Below are 25,150 nucleotides of genomic sequence, written 5' to 3'. Positions count from 1 at the left end.
AAGGAGAAACCAAGGAGAGAAAAGGCTTTATTGAGACCAGGAGAGAGAGTCGTGAAATGGGAGCGCAAGAGGAGGGTGAGCAGGACAGGCAGAGCGCAGAGCGGGGGCAGGGGACAGCAGGGCTGCCAAGTCTCCGGGATGTTTCCCTCCCACCCTGGCTGCGGGGGGGGCTGCTTCCAGCGGGGTGGGGGAGGGGCACCCAGGCAGCCCACCCCAATCCAGGCACTAGCTGGCGCCTTCCCATTCCCAGCAACGGGGCACCGCAGCTTGCCTCTTGGGACAGCCCAAGTCCAGCTCCCTTTGCCCCAGGCCAGGCCCTTCCACCCCCCCGAGGCTGGGGGCCCTGGCCCAGCCCTGCGACATGGGGCAGCCGCTCTGAGGCACGGCCACGCTGCAGGCAGGACAAAGTGGCCAGACTCGGCGGCACGGGGAGCCTAGCCCCTTCGCCTGGGCTGTGCCAGGACCGTCTCCCCCTTTCACCTGCTGCTCCCAGCGCTCCCGAGTCTGCAGCCGCGCCCAGGCTGTGGAGTGAGATGGGCCCGTGCACCTGCCATCAGCCCCTGAAAGCTCCCCCCACTGCAGCACCCGGGCAAAGCCGGGCATGGAGCACTGCAGGCTGAGGGGCTGGGCACTGCTCCTGGACCCGCCCCTCCTGCCGCTTTCGCTGAGCCAAGCACAGCCAGCCAGCAGCACTGGGGACGGACGGCCGGCCAGGCAGAGGGCAGAGACCGAGGGGCGGGCAGGCAGGGGCAGCCCTGGCAGCTTAGGTCACAAGCAGGCTGGGAAGGGGGGCAGCGTGAGTGCCGTGGTGTTGGGCTGCTCGGGGGCTCAGAGGGAGGTGATGTCGTTAAGTGCATTGTCCAGCTCCTCGCTGATTGCCTTATACTTCATCTTCTGAGCATACACTTCGTCTGCAGGCAGGAGGGAGTGGGGGCGCCCGCGGCAGGTGCAGAGCAGGGCGGGGGAGAGAGAAAGAGTGAGCGTGAGCATGAGCCAGAAAGGTGTGGCTGGTGTGGGGGGGGTGGAGGTGGGGGGCAGGGCTCACAGGTGCACGGGCCTCAGACAGGCTCCTCCCACCCCCGCCCTTACCTCACTGCTCCAGGCCACGCTCTGCCCGAGTTCGCCGGCCACTCTTCAAACCTTCCCTGGCTATAGAGCGTCCTGGGACCCTTGGCACGGGGACCCTGCCTGCCCTCCCTTCAGACTGGGTCCCCAGCCACAGGGGCAGCTCCGTCTGCAACACCCACCCGGGACCCTGGCCCTCCCGCTCTGGATCCCAGCACTCGGCCACAGCCCCACGGCCCGGGGCGTGGGCTGAGTGCGTGGCCTGGGCTCCGTGGGGCGGACAGGGTCTTTACCTTCTAAGTCATCGATGGTTTTCTCCAGCTTGGCCACGGATCGCTCAGCAAACTCTGCTCGGGTCTCGGCCTAGGGCCAGGAAACGGGCCGTTAGCGACGGTACCGACCGGCCAACGGGGAGCAGCCCCTGGGCCAGGCCTCTCTGCAGGCAACGGAGCTGGGACACGGCACGCGGCCAAGCCTCCCACAGGACTCGGCAGCACACCCAGCCTCCCCCTGCCACAGAGGGCCCAGGCCACGGCCGGAGGAGCAGCAGCGTCCAAGCTCCGCGTCTGTCCGTAGCGGGCTGCTAACGCTGGCTCTGCTCCAGGAACCCTGCCTGCCTCCTGCCAGCACCCCCGCCCCACAGGCCCAAGGGCCTCAAGCACAGGGCGTCAGGGGACATCCGGGCATCCTGCCCTGGGGATGGTGGGTCTAGCCTTTCGGGGGAGCGAGGCAGCAAACTCTGAGGGGGTCACGGAACACCCCAGGATCTGCCCCAGCCAGCAAAGCCTCAGTCCCAGGCTGCTGCCAACCTGTGCACCCCAGGAGGGCGGGGGCGATCCCTGCCCTGCCGCAGGGTATCTGCCCGGGTGTGACGTAGTGGGGGTACTTGCTGAGCTGCGGTGACGTAGTGGGGGTACTTGCTGGGCTGTGGTGACGTAGTGGGGGTACTTGCTGGGCTGTGGTGACCTCTGCTGTCTGGAGCAAGACCCAGCAGGGAAAACCTCACTATGCAAAGGTGACTCAAAAACCTGTCTGACCTGCGGCCCCCCATGGGGAGGAACAAAGGGAGGTGGATGCTGCCCTGGCTGTGGGCAGGGCTGGAAGAGGGGGAGTTAGTTCCTGGCTGGAAGGCAGGGAATAAGGCGCTGGGGAGGGGGCTGGGACTCCCCTATCTCAAGGGGGGCACTGAGGCCTCTCAGCCCCAGTTCCTGTAACCAGATTACATCTGTGCTGCGCTGTGCTGGAGGAGCAATAAACAACCTCCATTCTACTGGCTGGGGGAGTCTGTTCATGCCATTTCGGGGTGCAGGAGATGGGAAAACCCCGACGCGTCGTCACACCGGGCGTCTCACCTCCTTCAGTTTGTCTGTTAGCAGCTTGATCTCCTCCTCGTACTTATCCTCCTTGGTGGAGTACTGTGAAGACAGACAGGTCTGAGTCACTGCCCACTCCCTGCGGTACCCGCTGGGCCCCTCTCACAGCGACTGGCCCACCCTGGGCCCAGCTCCCCAGTCACCTCCTGGGAGAGCAGCCCTCTGGCCCTGCACCTCGCCAAGCCTGCTCTCCGCTGGTGCCTACCTTATCGGCCTGGGCCTCCAGGGACTTCAAGTTGTTGGTGACAATTTTCAGCTCTTCCTCTAGGTCCCCGCATTTACTATTCGCGGCAGGCCAGGGCGCGCGGATGAGGGGGAGGAGTGAAGGAAAGGAGAGAGGACAAGCTCAGGAGAGAGACAGACAGCAGCTGAGATGGAGAGGAAGCGACAGCAGGCTGGCCCGTGTCCTCTGGCCCAGCCACCGCCCGGCTGGGATGCGCGAGGCAGGCTCAGGCAGTGAAGAGTTAGCGTGGCTCAGCAGCAAGCAGAGCCCAAAGTTTTAGGCAGAGGGACCGGGGCCCCCCGCCCGATTTGCTCTGCTGCTCCTGGCCCGCCTGGGCCCCTCGCAAGGACACCTGCAAGCCGCACAGTGGAAAGGACTCAGGACAGACTCGGGCTGGGAGAGGTCTCTCCCCCTGCCGGGCCACGGCCAATGCTCAGCGCACCCTGGGGCACAAGAGGTGGCCTGCCAGGGAGAGCTGTGGGCGAGCCAGGCAGCAGCAGGCCCACGCCCAGGCCCAGAGCCGCAGGCCGGCGAGGGAAGCGGGAACGGCTGAGTGGGCTCCCAGGAGCGATGGAAAGGAGACAGCCCGTCTGGAGGCAGGAGAGGCAGAGAGGGACAGAGAAGAAGCTGCGAGTCTCCCCAGTCCCCTGCCCCAGTACCTCTTCCTCTGAGGCCATCAGGGATTTGAGGGTCTGGTCCATGGTGCGCAGCTCCTCTTCCAGCTGTCTCACTCGGCTGGGGGAGGGAGCGGGGGCACCCGGGGGGGCAGAGAACAAGATCAGCCGCTCGCACTCCCGGCACCCCCACCCTCCGGCCAGGCCTGGGGACACAGGACAGCGCCGGGGCGGGAGCAGCACCATTCGGCCTGAGCAGAGGCAGACAAGGGGCTCCCTAGGACACTGACCATGGCAGCCCCGCAGGAACCCGTGCGCCCAGCCTCTAACGAGTCAGTCTTGCCCCTTGCCGGGGCGCCAAGGGGGGGGACTCACCCCAGCCATGGATGCTGGCTCCCTGCTGAGTGCCCTACACAGCTTAGGTCCCCTGGGGTGGGTCTGGGCAGCTCCCCAAGGGCTGGATCCCGGAGCCTCCTACGGGGCTTTGGGGGAGGCAGGACATAGGGGCTGGGACACCAGAGTCCTGTGCCCTTGCTCAGCTGCCCGGAGCAGACGGCACTCACCTCTCCGCAACCTCCGCCCTCTCCTCCGAGCGCTCCAGCTCCCCCTCAATGATCACCAGCTTACGGGCAACCTGGCAGGCCCAGCAAGAGACACCCCATCAGCCCACGCAGGCCCTGTAAGCAGCCTCGTGGGAACAGAGCTCGGCCACAACCCGTCCACCCACCATCGCTGCAGACAGAAGCCAGGGGCCTGGTGGGGGAGCATCCCCCAAGCGTGGCCCGGCCCAGGGCAGAGGGGCTGGTGGGGGGGGGGGGCATCCCCCAAGCGTGGCCCTGGCCCCGGGCAGAGGGGCTGGTGGGGGGGGGGGGCATCCCCCAAGCGTGGCCCTGGCCCCGGGCAGAGGGGCTGGTGGGGGGGGGGGCATCCCCCAAGCGTGGCCCTGGCCCCGGGCAGAGGGGCTGGTGGGGGGGGGGGGCATCCCCCAAGCGTGGCCCTGGCCCCGGACAGAGGGGCTGGTGGGGGGGGGGGGGCATCCCCCAAGCGTGGCCCTGGCCCCGGGCAGAGGGGCTGGTGGGGGGGGGGGGCATCCCCCAAGCGTGGCCCTGGCCCCGGGCAGAGGGGCTGGTGGGGGGGGCATCCCCCAAGCGTGGCCCTGGCCCCGGGCAGAGGGGCTGGTGGGGGGCATCCCCCAAGCGTGGCCCTGGCCCCGGGCAGAGGGGCTGGTGGGGGGGCATCCCCCAAGTGTGGCCCTGGCCCCGGGCAGAGGGGCTGGTGGGGGGGGACATCCCCCCAAGCGTGGCCCTGGCCCCGGGCAGAGGGGCTGGTGGGGGGGCATCCCCCCAAGCGTGGCCCTGGCCCAGGGCAGAGGGGCTGGTGGGGGGGGGGCATCCCCCAAGCGTGGCCCTGGCCCCGGGCAGAGGGGCTGGTGGGGGGGGGGCATCCCCCAAGCGTGGCCCTGGCCCCGGGCAGAGGGGCTGGTGGGGGGGGACATCCCCCCAAGCGTGGCCCTGGCCCAGGGCAGAGGGGCTGATGGGGGGGGACATCCCCCCAAGCGTGGCCCTGGCCCAGGGCAGAGGGGCTGGTGGGGGGGGACATCCCCCCAAGCGTGGCCCTGGCCCCGGGCAGAGGGGCTGGTGGGGGGGGACATCCCCCCAAGCGTGGCCCTGGCCCCGGGCAGAGGGGCTGGTGGGGGGGGACATCCCCCCAAGCGTGGCCCTGGCCCCGGGCAGAGGGGCTGGTGGGGGGGCATCCCCCAAGCGTGGCCCTGGCCCAGGGCAGAGGGGCTGGTGGGGGGGGACATCCCCCCAAGCGTGGCCCTGGCCCCGGGCAGAGGGGCTGGTGGGGGGGGACATCCCCCCAAGCGTGGCCCTGGCCCCGGGCAGAGGGGCTGGTGGGGGGGGACATCCCCCCAAGCGTGGCCCTGGCCCCGGGCAGAGGGGCTGGTGGGGGGGGACATCCCCCCAAGCGTGGCCCTGGCCCCGGGCAGAGGGGCTGGTGGGGGGGGGCATCCCCCAAGCGTGGCCCTGGCCCCGGGCAGAGGGGCTGGTGGGGGGGGGCATCCCCCAAGCGTGGCCCTGGCCCCGGGCAGAGGGGCTGGTGGGGGGGGGGCATCCCCCAAGCGTGGCCCTGGCCCCGGGCAGAGGGGCTGGTGGGGGGGCATCCCCCAAGCGTGGCCCTGGCCCCGGGCAGAGGGGCTGGTGGGGGGGGACATCCCCCCAAGCGTGGCCCTGGCCCAGGGCAGAGGGGCTGATGGGGGGGGACATCCCCCCAAGCGTGGCCCTGGCCCAGGGCAGAGGGGCTGGTGGGGGGGGACATCCCCCCAAGCGTGGCCCTGGCCCCGGGCAGAGGGGCTGGTGGGGGGGGACATCCCCCCAAGCGTGGCCCTGGCCCAGGGCAGAGGGGCTGATGGGGGGGGACATCCCCCCAAGCGTGGCCCTGGCCCAGGGCAGAGGGGCTGGTGGGGGGGGACATCCCCCCAAGCGTGGCCCTGGCCCCGGGCAGAGGGGCTGGTGGGGGGGCATCCCCCCAAGCGTGGCCCTGGCCCAGGGCAGAGGGGCTGGTGGGGGGGGGGCATCCCCCAAGCGTGGCCCTGGCCCCGGGCAGAGGGGCTGGTGGGGGGCATCCCCCAAGCGTGGCCCTGGCCCCGGGCAGAGGGGCTGGTGGGGGGGGACATCCCCCCAAGCGTGGCCCTGGCCCAGGGCAGAGGGGCTGATGGGGGGGGACATCCCCCCAAGCGTGGCCCTGGCCCAGGGCAGAGGGGCTGGTGGGGGGGGACATCCCCCCAAGCGTGGCCCTGGCCCCGGGCAGAGGGGCTGGTGGGGGGGGACATCCCCCCAAGCGTGGCCCTGGCCCCGGGCAGAGGGGCTGGTGGGGGGGGACATCCCCCCAAGCGTGGCCCTGGCCCCGGGCAGAGGGGCTGGTGGGGGGGCATCCCCCAAGCGTGGCCCTGGCCCAGGGCAGAGGGGCTGGTGGGGGGGGACATCCCCCCAAGCGTGGCCCTGGCCCCGGGCAGAGGGGCTGGTGGGGGGGGACATCCCCCCAAGCGTGGCCCTGGCCCCGGGCAGAGGGGCTGGTGGGGGGGGACATCCCCCCAAGCGTGGCCCTGGCCCCGGGCAGAGGGGCTGGTGGGGGGGGACATCCCCCCAAGCGTGGCCCTGGCCCCGGGCAGAGGGGCTGGTGGGGGGGGGCATCCCCCAAGCGTGGCCCTGGCCCCGGGCAGAGGGGCTGGTGGGGGGGGGCATCCCCCAAGCGTGGCCCTGGCCCCGGGCAGAGGGGCTGGTGGGGGGGGGCATCCCCCAAGCGTGGCCCTGGCCCCGGGCAGAGGGGCTGGTGGGGGGGGCATCCCCCCAAGCGTGGCCCTGGCCCCGGGCAGAGGGGCTGGTGGGGGGGCATCCCCCCAAGCGTGGCCCTGGCCCCGGGCAGAGGGGCTGGTGGGGGGCATCCCCCAAGCGTGGCCCTGGCCCCGGGCAGAGGGGCTGGTGGGGGGGCATCCCCCAAGCATGGCCCTGGCCCCGGGCAGAGGGGCTGGTGGGGGGGGCATCCCCCCAAGCGTGGCCCTGGCCCCGGGCAGAGGGGCTGGTGGGGGGGCATCCCCCAAGCGTGGCCCTGGCCCCGGGCAGAGGGGCTGGTGGGGGGGGACATCCCCCCAAGCGTGGCCCTGGCCCAGGGCAGAGGGGCTGGTGGGGGGCATCCCCCAAGCGTGGCCCTGGCCCAGGGCAGAGGGGCTGGTGGGGGGGCATCCCCCAAGCGTGGCCCTGGCCCCGGGCAGAGGGGCTGGTGGGGGGGCATCCCCCAAGCGTGGCCCTGGCCCCGGGCAGAGGGTGCCCGGGGCCCACTGTCTCGTGCTCCATTTTCTGTGGACTTGTCCTGTGCAAGCGGCTGTAGCCAGGAGGTGACGCCCCCAAAGGATCCGGAGGCCCCCACCCAATGGCCGCGCGCCGGTGCACCAGCCCATCCTTGGCACAAGGCCAGCCAGAGCCACAGGGGCTCCGGAGAGGGCAGCTGAGCAGCCTTTGGGAAGGGCCGGTTCTCACCTCCTCGTATTTGCGGTCAGCCTCCTCCGCTATGTGCTTGGCCTCTTTCAGCTGCATCTCCTGGAGCTCCATCTTCTCCTCGTCCTTCATGGCCCGGTTCTCGATGACTTTCATACCCCTGGAGGAAACCCAGACGCCGTGTTACGGCCACAATCCAGACGGTCCCCAAACGCAGCCACGCTCTAGAGCAGGGATCCCCAACCTATGGGTCCCGAGCGTCTCCGCCCCCCGCCACCTCCCAGCTAGGGCGCCCCGCCACCGCCCCCGACCCGCCTCCCAGCTAGAGCGCCCCGATCTCCAGTGCACAGTGCTGCAACCTCGCCCGGCTCCCCAGTGCACACCCCAGGGAATCGAAACGCACCCATGGTCCCAGTCATCTCTTGGTCTCAGGAACTAGCCTCACACTCAGCCCAGGGCCCATCCTCTCCCCCCGCCGTCGCACCAAGCACTGAGCCAGCGGCCCCTCCAGCTGTGCAAGGCTTTGTCCTGTGCCCGTCGCCGCCGCGTCCGAGTCCCAGCAACAGCCACGGTGCCCTGGCCTGGGTCCTCTGGCTCAGAGCAGGTGGCAGACCCAGCACCAAGCCAAGAGAGCTGGGGGCAGAGACCCCGCGGCCAGGGAGCCACCAGTACAAACCGCACCGGGGAGAGGAGCAAACTCAGCGGCTGCCCGTCTGCCCAGACCACCAACCTCACAGCAAGCCAGAGGGGCCCACCCGCCCAGGCTCACCGACGCCTGCTGCACCGAGGCTGCGGCTTGCCGGGCATCAGACCCAGCCCACTTGCGGCCACCCGCAAGCTAGGCTGGTAGCGCCGGCTCCCGAGCCTGGCCTGCCAACCCAGGGCCACGGGCGCCGGTCCGGGCAACTGTCTGCCCAGGAGACACATTGGCTGCCTTCCCTCTCGGAGCACCGTGACCAGCCTCTGACCCCTCCGGGTACGTCTACACTACAGCGCTAATTCGAACTAACGCGTCTAGAACTAAAAACTAGTTCAAATTAGCGTTTTGCTAATTCAAACTAGCAAGTCCACATTAAGTGGACCCTGAAGCGGGGTTAAGGATGGCCGGAAGCAGTGCCGGCAGGGCATCAGGTTAGGACTTAGAGCGTGGAGATGCTGTCTCAGGCTAGCCGAGGGCTGTGCTTAAAGGGACCCGACCCCCACCCCGGACAGACAGTTCTCAGGGGTGCCCCGCTTGCAAAGCAGTCCTGGCTTGGATTGCCCGGAGTACCCACACTGGGCACATCACAGCACTCGGCCATCAGACCGGCTGCACTTGCCGCAGGCTGCCATCTGGGGAGAGGGGGCAATTGGGGGGCTGCAGGAGAGCTTCCACCCCAAAAGCCCACAGAACCAGCCCAGTCCTCCCCATTGGGGGCACGTACCCCATTCCTCCCTCACCTCCTTCCACTAACCCCTCCCTAGCCCTTCTTCTTGATGTACAAAATAAAGAGAACGTGTCTTTCAAAATGGAATCTGTCTTTATTGAACAAAACTGAGGGAGACTGGGAAAAGGAGGTGGAAGAGGGGAAGAGAGAGGCTGGGAGAGGGGAGGGCAACTAACATGATCAGGGGTTGGGAACAGGTCCCATATGAAGAGAGGCTAAAGAGACTGGGACTTTTCAGCTTAGAAAAGAGGAGACGGAGGGGGGACAGGATAGAGGTCTCTAAAAGCAGGGGTTGGGTGGAGAGGGTGCATACAGAAAAGTTCTTCATTAGTTCCCATAAAGAAGGACTAGAGGACACCAAAGGAAAGGAATGGGTAGCAGGCTTCAAACTAGTAACAGAAAGTTGTTCTTCACAAAGCAAAGAGTCAACCTGTGGAACTCCTTGCTGCAGGAGGCTGTGAAGGCTAGAACTGGAACAGAGTTTAAAGGGAAGTGAGATCAAGTCATGGAGGTTGGGTCCATGGAGTGGTATTAGCCAGGGGGTAGGAGTGGTGTCCCTGCCCAAGGTTTGTGGAAGGCTGGAGAGGGATGGCACGAGACAAATGGCTTGGTCACTGTCTCCGGTCCATCCCCTCCAGGGTCCCTAGGGTTGGCCGCTGTCGACAGACAGGCTACTGGGCTAGATGGACCTTTGGTCTGACCCAGGACGGCCATTGTAAGCTCAGGGTCGGGGGTCTCAGTGGACCCCCTTGATTTTCATGCACACCTGCTCCTGGGTGGCCAGGCTGGCAGCTCTCCTGCCCTAGCCGGCCACTTTCCTGTGCCTAGTGCGGAGGTCGTGGACGAGGTCTACGATGTCTGCACTAGCCCAGGCGGGTGCCCGCCTCTTGCGGTCCCGGGCAAGCTCCTGGGAGCCGCCAACCTGGTCCCGGGAAGAGGGGGAGGGCTGGGGGGCATCGGGTGGGTGGCTCGAGCCAAGCCAGGTGCAGGGTCTGCTGGCTGGGTGCTGGCAGGCTTGCACCTGGCACGGGCACCGTAGCCAGCCCGTGCCCCTTTAAGGGGTCCGGGGCCGGGAGGGGGGCATAGAGTTTCCCTGGTGTTGGCCAGAGTGGGCACCAGGGAAAGCTGCGGAGGGCTAGCCTCCCACTAGTTCGAATTAAGGGGCTACACACCCCTTAATTCGAACTAGCTAGTTCGAACTAGGCGTTAGTCCTCGTAAAATGAGGTTTACCTAGTGCGAACTAAGCGCTCCGCTAGTTCCAATTAAGTTCGAACTAACGCAGCGCTAGTGTAGCGCCTAGGAATGTTAGTTCGAACTAATGCCCCACACTGGCTTCCCAGAGACTGCCCTGCACCCCACTGCTCTGACCCCTCCCTGCGCCCCACTGCTCTGACCCCTCCCAGAGACTGCCCTTCCCCCACTGCTCTGACCCCTACCTGCGCCCCACTGCCCTGACCCCTCCCTGCGCCCCACTGCCCTGACACTTCCCAGAGACTGCCCTGCGCCCCACTGCCCTGACCCCTCCCTGCGCCCCACTGCTCTGACCCTTCCCAGAGACTGCCCTGCGCCCCACTGCTCTGACCCCTCCCTGTGCCCCACTGCCCTGACCCCTCCCAGAGACTGCCCTGCGCCCCACTGCCCTGACCCCTCCCTGCGCCCCACTGCCCTGACCCTTCCCAGAGACTGCCCTGCGCCCCACTGCCCTGACCCCTCCCTGCGCCCCACTGCCCTGACCCTTCCCAGAGACTGCCCTGCGCCCCACTGCTCTGACCCCTCCCTGCGCCCCACTGCCCTGACCCCTCCCTGCGCCCCACTGCCCTGACCCTTCCCAGAGACTGCTCTGATCCCTCCCTGCTCCCCACTGTACTGACCCTTCCCAGAGATTGCCCTTCCCCCACTGCTCTGACCCCTCCCTGCACCCCACGCTGGCTTCCCAGGGAACTGGGCGTTAAGACAAAGGCCTTGGGCCTTATTTACAAAGTCTCAGTGGCTCAGGCCCAGCGTCCCTGGTCCCCAATCGCACTTCTCAGCGCTAATGGACTCTCTCCCCGGGGTGCAGTGCGAATGGGCACAGGCGGCAGGTTTCCTGGGCCGGAGGGGGCTCCCCCTCAGGGGCTAAGCACCAGCCCAAGCTCCCCCCTCCGGTTCTCTAGCTCGCCGCTGCAGACAGAGCCTCACAGGGCAGTGCAGACTCAGCAAGGCCTCCACCCTGCACGCCCCGCCCTCGCCCGGGCACAGGCCTTTGTGCTCAGGTGGAAGGTGCCCATAGGTGGTCGGTGACGGCAGGGCTGGGGAAGCCAAGCCCCACCTAACGCCGCCCCTTCTGCCCAGGCCCCGCCCCCGGGAGCCAAGCCTCCCCAGGAGTATGGGGTGGCGGGCGGGCGCTGGGGCCTACACCACTCTGCCCTGGTTCTCCTTCCGTACGTGTTCTGGGAGCGGCGTGCGGGCGGAGCCAGGCCTGGCACTTTGGGAAGGCAGAGCCTCCCCTGTGAAGGCGCCAGGCTCACTGCCGGAGAGAAGAGACTGCTTCAGGGCCGACAAACCTCACCTGGAGCACGACTGTCACTTACCCCATGGCGACGGCCCAAGTCCTGACTTATGGCCCACGGGCTGGAGTCTATATTCAGAACCCAGCTCTCCCACACGTGGCAGAGCCCATCCAGGGGTCCCTGCGGGAGTGACTCTGGACAGCACCGTGCCGATCTGCTATCTGCTCAGCCCCTTACAGCCACATCCAGAATCGGGGCCGTGTCTGGGAGCTATTGCATCTTCTGCATCGCTCCCTTCCACCGCCTCCGCGTGGGTCTCTGCATTGCTCCTTCCGCCCCCCTTAAGGCCACGCCATTAGCAAGTGGCCGACGCGCTCCACGTCTAGCGTGTGAAAAGCTCCACGGAGCCTTAGTGCCAGCACAACGTGACCCCGTTCCGGGGGCCCCGTGACCCCCACCAAGCAGGAGAGAAGGGGTCCACGGGCCCGTTTGACAGCAGGCCAGTCACCAGCACAGCGTGGCAGCCGGAGCACAGCTGGCCTCTGGCAGGCTGCAAACAGCCCACAGGTGCTGGAACGAGGGATGGGGGCTGCTGCTCCCCAACTTGAAATGCTTCCCCATGTGGAGGGCTTACAGTTTGGTTCAATAGCTCTCAGCACCTCCCCCCCCCCCCCCATCTCCTGCCCCAAACAGCCCGCCCCATCTCACCCTGCCGTGGGGCTCAGCACTGGGTCCTGGAAGAGAGCCCAGGCACCCCCGAGGGACGAGACCCCCATCATGCCACCCCCACCTCCCGCCACTCACCTCTCGCTCTCGTCAGCCGCTTTCTCAGCCTCCTCCAGCTTCTGCAGCGCGGTGGCCAGGCGCTCCTGGGCGCGGTCCAGCTCCTCCTCCACCAGCTGGATGCGGCGATTCAGGGAGGCCACATCGGACTCAGCCTGCGGGAGAAGCAGCACCAGGGTCAGTCCCCATCCACAGTGGGAACGGGCCAAGAGCCACCGGCAGTGCGCAGAGCCCACGGGAGCCACCGCCGCAGGGCTGCCCCCTCCCAGGGCTGCCGACCCATCCGCTCCCTGCAGCTGGGCTCAGTCTCCTGGAGGACTCTGGCGACTGGCTGCTACAGGTGGGGACTTCTGGGGAGGGACACTGGGGGGCCCGATGTCAGCGCCAGGCCCGCACTAACCTTCTGAGCCACGTTACAGGGGGAGCAAGGAACAGCGCTGCTGGGAGCAGAGCAAGCTGGGGCCAGAGCCCACCCCTGCCAGTGAGTGCTGACCCCCAACTGCTGGTTCCAGGATCCCCAGATGTTAGGCCCATGGGGCCCCCAAAACATGGAGCCCAAGCAGTTGGACAAACCATTCTACAGATGGGACAGCTCTGGCTGCTGGCCCTTGGCCTCCCAACCCTCTGGGACATGGTGACCCTTCACGTGTAGTCCCCGGGCACAGCAGAGCTACCGCATGTTCCTGCCCACCCTGGTCCCACACCGCTCCTGGAAGCAGCCGGCACGTGCCTGCAGTCCTAGACAGGGATCGGGGGGCAGTGCCCGGAGCACCAACTCCGCAGCTCCCATTGGTTGGGAACTGCAACCAATGGGAGTTGCAGGGGTGATGCTCGGAGACAGGGGCAGCACTGCAGGAGGGATGCGCCCCATTCTGCTGAAAGGGAGTGAGGGTAGAGGGAGCTAGTGACAGCAGGAGGGGAGATGGAGCAGTGAGCAGGGGCAGGGCCTCAGAGAAGCCTCAGGACACAGGTGTTCGGCTACCCACATACGGCTCCGACTCCGCCCGGAGCTCATCCTGCAGCCACTGCATGGCCCTGGATATTGCTACCCACGTACGGCTCCGACCCCGCCCGGAGCTCATCCTGCAGCCACTGCATGGCCCTGGATATTGCTACCCACATACGGCTCCGACCCCGCCCGGAGCTCATCCTGCAGCCACTGCATGGCCCTGGATATTGCTACCCACTTACGGCTCCGACCCCGCCCGGAGCTCATACTACAGCCACTGCATCGGCCCTGGATATTGCTACCCACGTACGGCTCCGACCCCGCCCGGAGCTCATCCTGCAGCCACTGCATGGCCCTGGATATTGCTACCCACATACGGCTCCGACCCTGCCCGGAGCTCATCCTGCAGCCACTGCATGGCCCTGGATATTGCTACCCATGTACGGCTCCAACCCCGCCTGGAGCTCATCCTGCAGCCACTGCATGGCCCTGGATATTGCTACCCACGTACGGCTCCGACCCCGCCCGGAGCTCATCCTGCAGCCACTGCATCGGCCCTGGATATTGCTACCCACGTACGGCTCCGACCCCGCCCGGAGCTCATCCTGCAGCCACTGCATGGCCCTGGATATTGCTACCCACGTACGGCTCCGACCCCGCCCGGAGCTCATCCTGCAGCCACTGCATGGCCCTGGATATTGCTACCCACATACGGCTCCGACCCCGCCCGGAGCTCATCCTGCAGCCACTGCATCGGCCCTCGATATTGCTACCCACGTACGGCTCCGACCCCGCCCGGAGCTCATCCTGCAGCCACTGCGTGGCCCTGGATATTGCTACCCACGTACGGCTCCGACTCCGCCCGGAGCTCATCCTGCAGCCACTGCATGGCCCTGGATATTGCTACCCACGTACTGCTCCGACCCCGCCCGGAGCTCATCCTGCAGCCACTGTGTGGCCCTGGATATTGCTACCCACGTACTGCTCCGACCCCGCCCGGAGCTCATCCTGCAGCCACTGCATCGGCCCTCGATATTGCTACCCACGTACTGCTCCGACCCCGCCCGGAGCTCATCCTGCAGCCACTGCATGGCCCTGGATATTGCTACCCACGTACTGCTCCGACCCCGCCCGGAGCTCATACTGCAGCCACTGCGTGGCCCTGGATATTGCTACCCACGTACGGCTCCGACCCCGCCCGGAGCTCATCCTGCAGCCACTGCGTGGCCCTGGATATTCCTACCCACGTACGGCTCCAACCCCGCCCGGAGCTCATCCTGCAGCCACTGCATGGCCCTGGATATTCCTACCCACGTACGGCTCCGACCCCGCCCGGAGCTCATCCTGCAGCCACTGCATGGCCCTGGATATTGCTACCCACGTACGGCTCCGACCCCGCCCGGAGCTCATCCTGCAGCCACTGCGTGGCCCTGGATATTGCTACCCACGTACGGCTCCGACCCCGCCCGGAGCTCATCCTGCAGCCACTGCATCGGCCCTGGATATTGCTACCCACGTACAGCTCCGACCCCGCCCGGAGCTCATCCTGCAGCCACTGCATGGCCCTGGATATTGCTACCCACGTACGGCTCCGACCCCGCCCGGAGCTCATCCTGCAGCCACTGCGTGGCCCTGGATATTGCTACCCACGTACTGCTCCGACCCCGCCCGGAGCTCATCCTGCAGCCACTGCATCGGCCCTGGATATTGCTACCCACGTACAGCTCCGACCCCGCCCGGAGCTCATCCTGCAGCCACTGCATCGGCCCTGGATATTGCTACCCACGTACAGCTCCGACCCCGCCCGGAGCTCATCCTGCAGCCACTGCATGGCCCTGGATATTGCTACCCACGTACGGCTCCGACCCCGCCCGGAGCTCATCCTGCAGCCACTGCGTGGCCCTGGATATTGCTACCCACGTACGGCTCCGACCCCGCCCGGAGCTCATCCTGCAGCCACTGCATCGGCTCTGGATATTCCTACCCACGTACGGCTCCGACCCCGCCTGGAACCAAGCTGAGTTTTGCCCTGAATGTCGCGCGGAGCAGGCGCCACGGGATACTCATGAATTGTGAGACAAACTGTTTCCCTTTGTTACTTTGCACCGGTTGCCCTCACGTTTCTGTCCCTGCCTGGGGTCTAGGAGAGCAGAAGTCCCCAGTGACGTTCTCAAGCTCGGTGCTTTACTGGTGACCCCTTTCCCGCAGCAGGTCACCAAGTGCCACGCCCGCATGATAAAGCACCTGTTTGCATTTAACACTGTTCTAAATGCTGGGAGCCACGCCGGGCTGGCAGCTCACCACCACCACATAAAACCACCCGAGGGGTTCTGATCCCCCGTTTGGGACTCCCCTCGACAGGGGCGGATGAGAGCGCCGCAGAGCCCCGGGCAGCGAAATTTCACAGGGCCCGTCCTTTGACACGGCACATGCGCAGGGTCTCGGGAAGTGCGGGGCCCGGGGCAGCCGCCTCGCTCGCCCTAAATCGGCTGCTACCCCATGACTCACGACTCCCCCCCCCCGGCCAGGGATTGTTCTAGGTACTTTTGTCAGGTTCAACTGCTCCTCCGAAGAGCTCTTCCGGGCCCCGACCGTTCCCACTGGCCTTCTCTGAACCCCTCCAGCCTGCGACGCCCTTTCGGAGGCAGGGCGCCACGGGAGGCCAGGCCACTGATTTAGACAAAGCCACTAGAAATGCTCCATTCTGGTCAATACCCCGGACATCTCCCTGGCTGCTGGGCCACAGTCTAATCCGAGCCCGAGTCTGCGCAGACCCAGTGAACCCTGCACCAGCCTCCCAAATGCAGGAGCCAGCTTCTATTTTTCCGGGGGGGGGGGGGGAGGGGGAACCTCGCTGCCCTCTCTTTACCCCCCAGGCGCTGCCCAATCCCAGCTCCACCCCTCTGCAAGGCCTCACCCTCCTGCAGCTCGCTGCTCTCCCTCTCCCACACCATCAAACAGCTGTTTGGCTGCCCTCAGTTGGCACATCAGGCGCTGAACAGCCGAGGCTCCTGGGTGCGAGCACACCCCTTGCTTCTCCCCACGGGTGCTCCAGCCCCAGAACACCCGTGGACTTGGTGCCCATACTCCAGAGTCCAGCCTGTTCCCAGATGGACACAGCCCCACCCCAAGCCAAGCTGGGGGCTGCGGAGAGCACATGTGCCAGCCCCGGCAGGCTGACGGGCGCGAGCAGGGCCAAGCTACCCGCAGGCTTACAGCTTGTGCCCTGAGGCCGGGCTCCCAGGCTGAGCCGGGGGAGGAGGGAAGAGCAGCTCTGCCCATTTCAGTGCACTACCGCGGGCCCATCAGCGTGCATCCGGCCTGGGTTCAGAGCCTGGCTCCCGGCTGCTGGGCCGACACACCCAGGAGACCAGAGCCGAGTCCTAGCTGACCCCGCCCCCCCACTGGCCTCCAGGCCAGACAGCCCGGTGTGGGGGTGGCGCTCTTCCCCGGCAGGGTGGCGTGGGGCAGCACTGGCCTTTGCAGCGCGGTGAGCAAAGAAGCAGGAATGCCCGGCCCAGAGTAGCTCCCAAAAAGGAGATTGGAACAACTTGTGGATTTCCTGTTTACTGAAGCCAGCGAGGCCGGCCATACCGGGCTCCCTCCCCCGCCCCCACCCCCAGCGTCAGCCAGGCCGGAGGGAGGCAGCACGGGCCAAGCTGGGGAGGGGTCCACGAGCCTGGGGCTTCCTCTGTGCCCCCTGGAGAGGACTGGCCGGGCTGGTTACACGGAAAGGGAGCCCAGCCCCGGGAGCAGAGCTGGGCCAGGCCTGAGCCCTCCCTGATTTACAGCCCCAGGGCAGGAACACGCAGAGCGCATCCGTGGGGCTGGCCCGTAGCCAAGGCCGGGCTTCAGGAGCCCCAAGGGCCAGAAACCAGCACATTCCCAGGCTCCAAGCACCTCCCCTCCTCTCCCCTCCCCGCAGGGCTGGGCTCCGAGGCAGGCCAGGGGCGGGGAAGGAGTGGAGGAGAGAGGCTGGAGAGCCCCTGGGGGCAGGGGAAGTGCAGGCACCCTCCCGCCGTGGGAGCCAGCCCCCCCACCAGCCCGTCAGTTCCCCCAGCCCCCCACCAGCCTCCTATGCCTTACGCCAGCCCCCCACTGGCTCCCCCGGCCCCCCACCAGCCCATCAGTTCCCCCAGCCCCCCACCAGCCTCCTATGCCTTACGCCAGCCCCCCACTGGCTCCCCCGGCCCCCCACCAGCCCATCAGTTCCCCCAGCCCCCCACCAGCCTCCTATGCCTTACGCCAGCCCCCCACTGGCTCCCCCAGCCCCCCACCAGCCTCCTATGCCTTATGCCAGCCCCCCACTGGCTCCCCCAGCCCCCCACCAGCCTCCTATGCCTTATGCCACCCCCCACTGGCTCCCCCGGCCCCCCACCAGCCTCCTATGCCTTATGCCACCCCCCATTGGCTCCCCCAGCCCCCCACCAGCCTCCTATGCCTTATGCCAGCCCCCCACTGGCTCCCCCAGCCCCCCACCAGCCTCCTATGCCTTATGCCAGCCCCCCACTGGCTCCCCCGGCCCCCCACCAGCCTCCCATGCCTTACACCGGCCCCCCACCAGCCTCCCATGCCTTACACCGGCCCCCCACCAGCCCGTCAGCTCCCCCAGCCCCCTATGCCTTACGCCAGCCCCCAGCCCTACACTGGCTCCCTCAGCTCCATACCCCCCTCCCCCCATGCACACACCCCTTTGCTTTCCACGTGGTGAGCACAGCCCGGAAACGCCTCCAGCAGGGCAGCAGCCCCAGAGCCTCAGCTCTCTCCGGGGGCGGGGGGGAGGGTAAGAGCAGCTCAGTGCTGAGGCCTGCAGTAAGGAGCTTGGCCTATGCTGGTTACAGGGGCTGGGCTGAGCCTCCTGCCCCCTCCCCTGGCAGCAGGATCCCTAAAGCAGAGGAAGCCGGGAGGGGGAGGGGCAGGGCTCGGTAGTCCCTGGGAGGGAGAGCAGAGGAGACGTGCCCCCCGCAGCCGGCCGGCTTGGGATGCGCAAGCCAGGAGGTGACCCTGCCATTCCCAGGGCCCGGTCCTTCCCTTGCGCAGTCAGGCAGGAACTGCTCCTGGGTGGGGTTTCCGCTGGCTCCTGGGCCTCAGCCAGGCCCAGCCCAGGCTGCAGTGACCTGCCGGGCTGGCTCCTGGAGATCAGGTTACTGGGCCAGCGGCCTGGCTTCCCTGCTGCCAATCAGCACCAGCGTGAGCGGGACCAGGGCCGGGCTGTGCAGAGAGGCAGGCACCCTCACCCCTCCCTGCCCAGGAAACTCCTGGCAGAGGCTGCTCCACCCAGCCTCCGGCACAGCACAGCCTGGCCAGGGCACCGGGGCCTGCCAGTCGCCCCCACTGCTGCCCACCCAGCAGGCACAGGGCCCCTGCACAAGTTCTGCTGCTCGGAGCCCTCCCCGCCTCGTGCCAGTGGCGGCAGGAGCAGCTTTGCGCCGACGCAGGCCAGGCGTCGCCGGGGGACGGACCCCGCGCGGGGCTGGCAGGCTCTGGCAGGACCTTTCCCAGCTCACGGCCAGCCTGGGGGCACACGCTGCTGACAAAGCAGGTCCCACAGCCGGGGGGCTGGGTGCCGGGCTGCCGGGGACAGAGCGCGACAGCGGCAGGAGCTGAGAGGAGGCACAGTCCCTCTCAGCGGCAGTTTGAACGGGGGGGTCTCTCTCCCGCCGGAAGGGGCGAGCCGGGCTGGCAAGCACCTCAGCCCTTTCTCTGGCCCGTGCTATGCAGGGGGGTGAAACGGGGGGCTCATATCCACCCCCCCCCGACTCCAAGGCAAGCCCTCGGCTCCCCAGCGCAGGGCACCAAGGAGAGCACTGGAGGAGCCGGCTGCCCCGGTGTCCAGATGGGCTCTGCAAATGGAGCAGCTTCTCCTCACGCCCTCTTGGGCAGGGCCAGGGACAGCGACAGCACGCCCGGGCCTGCAGCAAGCAGAGCCCAGACACCTGCGTCTCACCGCCCTGCCGGAAGCGGCCAGGCTGGGCCACACACATTTCCAATGGGGAGAACCCGAGGCAAGATCCCAGCGGAGAATGGCCAACACCCACGCTGGGGACAGGCGGCCCGAGATTTTCTGCTGGACACAGGTGGCCCAGAGGGTAGGGATGTACAATTACGTTTAACCGATTCAAGGGGGCATGGGGCCACTGGGCGGCACAGGTCAGGCTGCCCAGCCCCCCTGGGCCCACCGCAGACAGGGGCTGCACCAGGTGACCGGAGCAGTTCCCGTCCATGGCAGCCCCCTGCCCCCGCCTGCCCATTAAGGGTGATGCTACCCAGTTACCCTCCCTCATCCCTACCAGGAGAGGCAGCCTCCAAGAGCTCTACATAAGAACATCAGAACGGCTGTACTGGGTCAGACCAAAGGTCCATCTAGCCCAGTGTCCTGTCTGCCGACAGTGGCCAGCGCCAGGTGCCCCAGAGAGGATGGACCAAAGACAATGATCAAGCGATTTGTCTCCTGCCATCCCTCTCCAGCCTCTGACAGACAGAGGCCAAGGACCCCATTTTATCCCCTGGCTAATAGCCTTTTATGGACCTAACCTCCATGAAATTATCTAGCTTCTCTTTAAACTCTGTTCTAGTCCTAGCCCTCACAGCCTCCTGTGGCAAGGAGTTCCACAGGTTGACTACACGCTGTGTGAAGAAGAACTTTCTTTTATTCGTTTTAAACCTGCTCCCCATTAATAGGGACTGGGACTGGCCCTGGGGAGCTTTTGGAGCAGGACCAGTCCCAAGCGGCCCTTCCCCAGGGCTCAGCCCTACAGTGGAACCGGCAGCACTGGAGGCTGCTGGGAGATCCAGTGGGGGCTGATCAGTCCATTGCCCTGGCAGGACCCAGGGGGCCACCCAACCCATTCCCAGCACTGAGGCCTAGCTGCTCTGGTTGAGTCCAGAGCCCTGCAAGGGACCCTGGGATGCCTCATTCCCACTCAACTGAGGGCCAGGCCGGGCACCAGCATCCTGCCACTGCTTCCTAGGCCAGGCCCGTCCCGGACGGGCATTCGGAGCTGCCTGCCCCTGCCCCAGCCCCCACCTCCCTTAGGCCTCCCAGAGCTGCCCCTGCCCCACAGGGCGAGGAGCCAACCCACAGGCCTCTCAAACTCCTGCTTGAGAGCTGGCCGAGACCCGCGCAGGGAGGCTGCTGGGACGGTCTCTTAGCAGCGCTGAACTCCTGGAGCGGGGGAGAAGGAGGGTGGAGTCAGCTGGGATAGTCAGGGCTGCCTGGCAGGAAAGGCCGCTCCCTTCACCTCTACCACTGCCCTCATGCTGCTGCCAGGAACCCATTCCCCCATCGCCAGCAGCGCTCCTGGCTCGTGCCCCTCACCACCTCTGCTCCAGGCCCAGAGGAAGCCCAGAAGGGACACAGCTCTGCCACTGTGCATGCTGCACCCCATCCTTGTGGGGCCAGGCCAGCTCCCCAACACAGCCCACCCCTCCTCCGGCCAGACCCGCGCAGGGCCACTTCCAGACCTGGGGCTCTGCAGCTGACGGGTGAACTGCTGGGCTGCCAGGCCCAGGCAAGGAGTCAAAGCTGCCGGCATGCGGCACGGGCACCCAGTGCCCCAGATGGCCAGGTGGGGCAGCCAGCAATAGACCTGACAGTGCCCCAAGGCTGATGGGGGCCCCAGAAGCACCGGGAGTGCAGGGTCTTCTCCCTTGCCGTGGGGCACTTTCCAGCGGAGCCAGGCCACCAAGCCTCCCAGGTGCCTCTGGGCAGAGAAACTGCCTGGCAAGGCACGCTGCACCCCCAGACAGGGGCATGGGTGGGGCTGGCTGCCCCCCACCCACACTCAGCTGTGGCCCTGCACAGGGGCAGGCCCTGGGTACCCACCTTCTAGACCACACACCTGGGGCCGGCCCGCTTCTGCCCCACAAGGGGCCGATTACCCCACCTCTGTGTACCGCCAGCCCCCCGCCTTTCTTCGGCTGCACTCCAGCCCGCAGGGCGCACCCCGGCCAGCCGCAGCCCGGGCCTAGGGGCAGCCTGGGGCCGCAGGTGAGGCGAGCCCGGCCGACGGGAGGAAGCGCCTCTGGCTGCCCTTTTCCTTTCCTCTCGCTCGGCCCAACGCGCAGCCCGGGGCCGGGGCAGCCCGGCGGGGCCGGGGCGCGGGGAGAGTCCCCGGACCCGGCGCCCGGCAGCAGCAAGGCGGCGCTCCGCAGGGCGCACCGCTGGGGCCGCCGGCCGAGCCGCCTTACCCGCTCCCTGGCCTGCCTCTCCGCATCCACCTCCCGCTGCAGATGCTCCGCTCGCTCCTCGGCCTCGTCCGCCACCTGCTGCAGGCTCTGGATCTTCTTCTTCACCGCCTCGATGGAGCTGCTGCCGGCCATGGCGCCGCCGGGCAGGGCTCTGGCTCCGCACCCGCTCGGAGCCCCGCGCCCGGCGCTCCAGCCCTTTGTGGGACTCGCCTGCAGGAAGCGCTCAGGATGCGAGCTCTCCCCTCCCTGCCTCCATCCCCTTTCCTGCTCCGCCTCCGCCTCCGCGGGATCCCGGCCCAGGCGCGCCTGCCCTGCCCTGCCCGCCTCTTAAAGAGCCCGCGGCCGCTGCGCGCTGCGCGCTGGGGCTGAGCAGCCAGGCCCCTTCTGGCATTTGCCCCTGTTGCAGCCGGGCGCTGGGCTCCTTCCTGCCCCTGCTGGGGCCTGCAGGGAAGAGGCCCGAGCAAGTTTCCCCTACAGGTGCGGCAGTCAGGGCTGGTGGGGGTACGGGAGGAGCGAGCCGCCCGGGCCTGGCTGCAAGGACAATGCAGGATGTGGAACCAGGGGGCACATCCAGACAGTCCCTGGCAGTAGCAGCATCCCCACCCCAGCCAGCATCTTCCTGGAAGGTCCCCTCTAGCTCCCCCACACCAGGGTCCCGGGTCGGCTCCGAGCCAGCCATTACAGAGCTGGGGGATTGCAGCCGAGTGGGGCTCTCACAGACCCCTTGCAAGCTGCCGTGTGAGCTGGAGCCAAGAGGCAAGGCTGCTCCAAAGCCCAGTAGCAGGGGATGGAGACGGGAGCGAAAGCCAAGTTGCCCCAGGTTCCAGCACTATTTCAGCATCTTTGCCAGCTAGGCTAGAGCCAGGGCCAGGCGAGGAGCCCGGCATGCGGGTGTGCGCCGTGCTACAGCTGGCTGCACAGAGGGAACACGGGAGCTGCCTGTGCTCAGACCATGTGTCTGTGGGAGAGTCTGCCAGCCCCCGTCCTCCTCCCACTCCACTGCCTGTGACCTGCAAGCCCTTGGGTCAGCCGCGATGGATTCACGTCTGCAGCCAGGGGCTCGGCTCTGCACTGGTACAAGAAATCACACACGCAGCCCCCTGCTCCGCCCCTCCAGCTACCACTCCTCCCTGCTCAGCTGCAGCACGGCTGAGGCTGATGCCAGGGGCTGCGCCCGGCTGGCAATTCCACTTGGAGAGCAGCGCCAGGCTCCGGCCGCGCCTCTCGCCTGCATTCACAGAGCACAGCCGGGCCAGGGAGCCCTGGGCTAGATGCGCAACAGCTGAGCCCAGCTGCTGCCTCCTAAGCAGCGCCCGAGGGACCCCAGCAGCCTGGACCCCTGGATGCAGGGAGGCAGCAGTGAGCTGTGCTGGGTGAGGACAGCCTGGTACCCCTGCCTGCCACCTCCCCCCAGCAAAGCCACGCTGCCGTGGCTCCACTCGGGTCTCCAGCAGCAGCTCAGGCCTTAGCCCCCCGGTTCTCAGCCAGGAAGGCCAGGCTGAGCAGAGCCTGCCGCAGGGACAGCGAGTCTAGTCCAGGCTGAGGACAGGGCAGAGCAAGGCCCTGGCTGCCAGGAGTAGGGGTGGGGCAGGGCCAGAGAAACAGGGCTCTTTGAGCAGCTGCTCCACTCAGTGGCCTCTGCTTTAGGCCTGTAGCCACACCCTGGGAGGCCAGCCAGCGCCCTCCCACTGGCTCAGGGAATCACCAAATAAGAGCAAAGTCTAGACTAGGAGGTGGGTTGGGCGGATCCTGTCACAGCCTCACAGGGAGCTCCTAGGATCACATCCACAGCTCTGCACTCCCTGCCTGTGCCCCGCAGCTCCCGGCACAGCCCCAGACCGGCTCCTGCCCAGGTACTGGGAAGCGGAAGAGACTGAAGCAGCTAGTTCCACTACAAGACACTGGGCTTGCCCTGCTAGTCACACAGCGCTGGGTGGGGCTCCCTGGCCCACGCTAGGCAGGCCAGCCTGCAAAATCTGTGCTCCTGCCCTGCACCCCCAGCACCTCCTGCTGGGAGAGGCGGCCCTGGAGAAGCCAGATACCTCACAAGCCCTGTTAACGGCCCTGGAGACGCCAGGCCCCCCGCACATCCTGCCAATGCCCTCACATGCTCTGCTGTTGGGCCTGGAGATGCCAGGTGTTCCCCCACCAAGCCAGCATCCCCCACCGAACTCTGGCAGGAACCACCTTTGGCACTGAAGAAGCCAAGTACACCACACGTCCTGCTGACGGCCCCGGAGACGCCAGGCACCCCGCACTCCCCACTGATGGCCCCGGAGACACCAGGCACCCCCTCACGTCCCGCTGACGGCCCCGGAGACGCCAGGCACCCCGCACTCCCCACTGACGGCCCCGGAGACGCCAGGAACCCCGCACTCCCCCCTGACGGCCCCGGAGACGCCAGGCACCCCCGCACTCCCCCCTGACGGCCCCGGAGATGCCAGGCCCCCCCTCACATCCCGCTGAGGGCCCCCGGAGACGCCAGGCACCCCCACACGCCCCACTGACGGCCCCGGAGACGCCAGGCACCCCGCACGTCCTGCTGACGGCCCCGGAGACACCAGGCACCCCCGCACGCCCCGCTGAGGGCCCCCGGAGACGCCAGGCACCCCGCACTCCCCACTGACGGCCCCGGAGACACCAGGCACCCCCTCACGTCCTGCTGACGGCCCCGGAGACACCAGGCACCCCGCACGTCCCGCTGACGGCCCCGGAGACGCCAGGCACCTCGCACGCCCCGCTGAGGGCCCCCGGAGACGCCAGGCCCCCCGCACTCCCCACTGACGGCCCCGGAGACACCAGGCACCCCCTCACGTCCCGCTGAGGGCCCCCGGAGATGCCAGGCCCCCCCGCACGCCCCACTGACGGCCCCGGAGACTCCAGGCCCCCCGCACGCCCCACTGACGGCCCCGGAGACGCCAGGCCCCCCGCACGCCCCGCTGACAGCCCCGGAGACGCCAGGCACCCCCGCACTCCCCGCTGACAGCCCCGGAGACGCCAGGCACCCCGCACGCCCCGCTGACAGCCCCGGAGATGCCAGGCACCCCCGCACGCCCCGCTGACGGCCCCGGAGACGCCAGGCACCCCCGCACGCCCCACTGACAGCCCCGGAGACTCCAGGCACCCCCTCACGTCCCGCTGACGGCCCCGGAGACGCCAGGCACCCCGCACTCCCCACTGACGGCCCCGGAGATGCCAGGCACCCCCTCACGTCCCGCTGAGGGCCCCCGGAGACGCCAGGCCCCCCGCACGCCCCACTGACGGCCCCAGAGACACCAGGCACCCCCTCACGTCCCGCTGACGGCCCCGGAGACTCCAGACACCCCCGCACGCCCCACTGACGGCCCCGGAGACTCCAGGCCCCCCGCACGCCCCGCTGACGGCCCCGGAGACGCCAGGCCCTCCGCACGTCCCGCAGACGGCCCCGGAGACGCCAGGCACCCCGCACGCCCCGCTGACGGCCCCGGAGACGCCAGGCACCCCGCACGCCCCGCTGACGGCCCCGGAGACGCCAGGCCCCCCGCACGTCCCGCTGACGGCCCCGGAGACGCCAGGCCCCCCCGCACGCCCCACTGACGGCCCCGGAGACGCCAGGCACCCCGCACGTCCCGCTGACAGCCCCGGAGACTCCAGGCCCCCCGCACGTCCCGCTGACGGCCCCGGAGACGCCAGGCACCCCGCACTCCCCACTGACGGCCCCGGAGACACCAGGCACCCCCTCACGTCCCGCTGATGGCCCCGGAGACGCCAGGCACCCCGCACTCCCCACTGACGGCCCCGGAGATGCCAGGCCCCCCGCACGTCCCGCTGACGGCCCCGGAGACGCCAGGCACCCCGCACGCCCCGCTGACGGCCCCGGAGACGCCAGGCCCCCCGCACGTCCCGCTGACGGCCCCAGTGACGCCAGGCCCCCCGCACGCCCCGCTGACGGCCCCGGAGACGCCCGGCACCCCCGCACGCCCCGCTGACGGCCCCAGTGACGCCAGGCCCCCCCGCGCGTCCCGCTGACGGCCCCGGAGACGCCAGGCACCCCGCACGCCC

At 68.2% G+C, this 25,150-nt stretch overlaps 1 protein-coding gene across 8 annotated transcripts in view; it reads right to left on the bottom strand.

The window, feature by feature from the left end:
• Positions 1 to 25,150, bottom strand: part of TPM2 (tropomyosin 2) — a 43,295-nt gene that overhangs the window by 6,693 nt on the left and 11,452 nt on the right. The window contains exons 1-8 of one of the 8 annotated variants that reach the window (XM_075914745.2): positions 21,110 to 21,362; positions 11,992 to 12,125; positions 7,313 to 7,430; positions 3,839 to 3,909; positions 3,321 to 3,396; positions 2,418 to 2,480; positions 1,359 to 1,428; positions 8 to 911 (exon numbers count right to left, since the gene is read on the bottom strand). In XM_075914745.2, the coding sequence (XP_075770860.1) occupies positions 829 to 911; positions 1,359 to 1,428; positions 2,418 to 2,480; positions 3,321 to 3,396; positions 3,839 to 3,909; positions 7,313 to 7,430; positions 11,992 to 12,125; positions 21,110 to 21,241 (747 nt within the window). In that variant the 5' untranslated portion in view covers positions 21,242 to 21,362 and the 3' untranslated portion in view covers positions 8 to 828. Of the gene's footprint in view, positions 1 to 7; positions 912 to 1,358; positions 1,429 to 2,417; positions 2,481 to 2,643; positions 2,720 to 3,320; positions 3,397 to 3,838; positions 3,910 to 7,312; positions 7,431 to 11,991; positions 12,126 to 21,109; positions 21,367 to 25,150 lie in introns of those variants that run through there. The other 7 variants (XM_075914743.2, XM_075914746.2, XM_075914744.2 and 4 more) reach the window with 7 other exon arrangements.

This window comes from Pelodiscus sinensis, chromosome 6 (assembly GCF_052426305.1).
Source record: "Pelodiscus sinensis isolate ZL-2025 chromosome 6, ASM5242630v1, whole genome shotgun sequence".
Taxonomy (NCBI): domain Eukaryota; kingdom Metazoa; phylum Chordata; order Testudines; family Trionychidae; genus Pelodiscus; species Pelodiscus sinensis.
The sequence above is the reverse complement of the archived record's forward strand: the minus strand, read 5'-3'. Positions and strand labels throughout refer to the sequence as shown.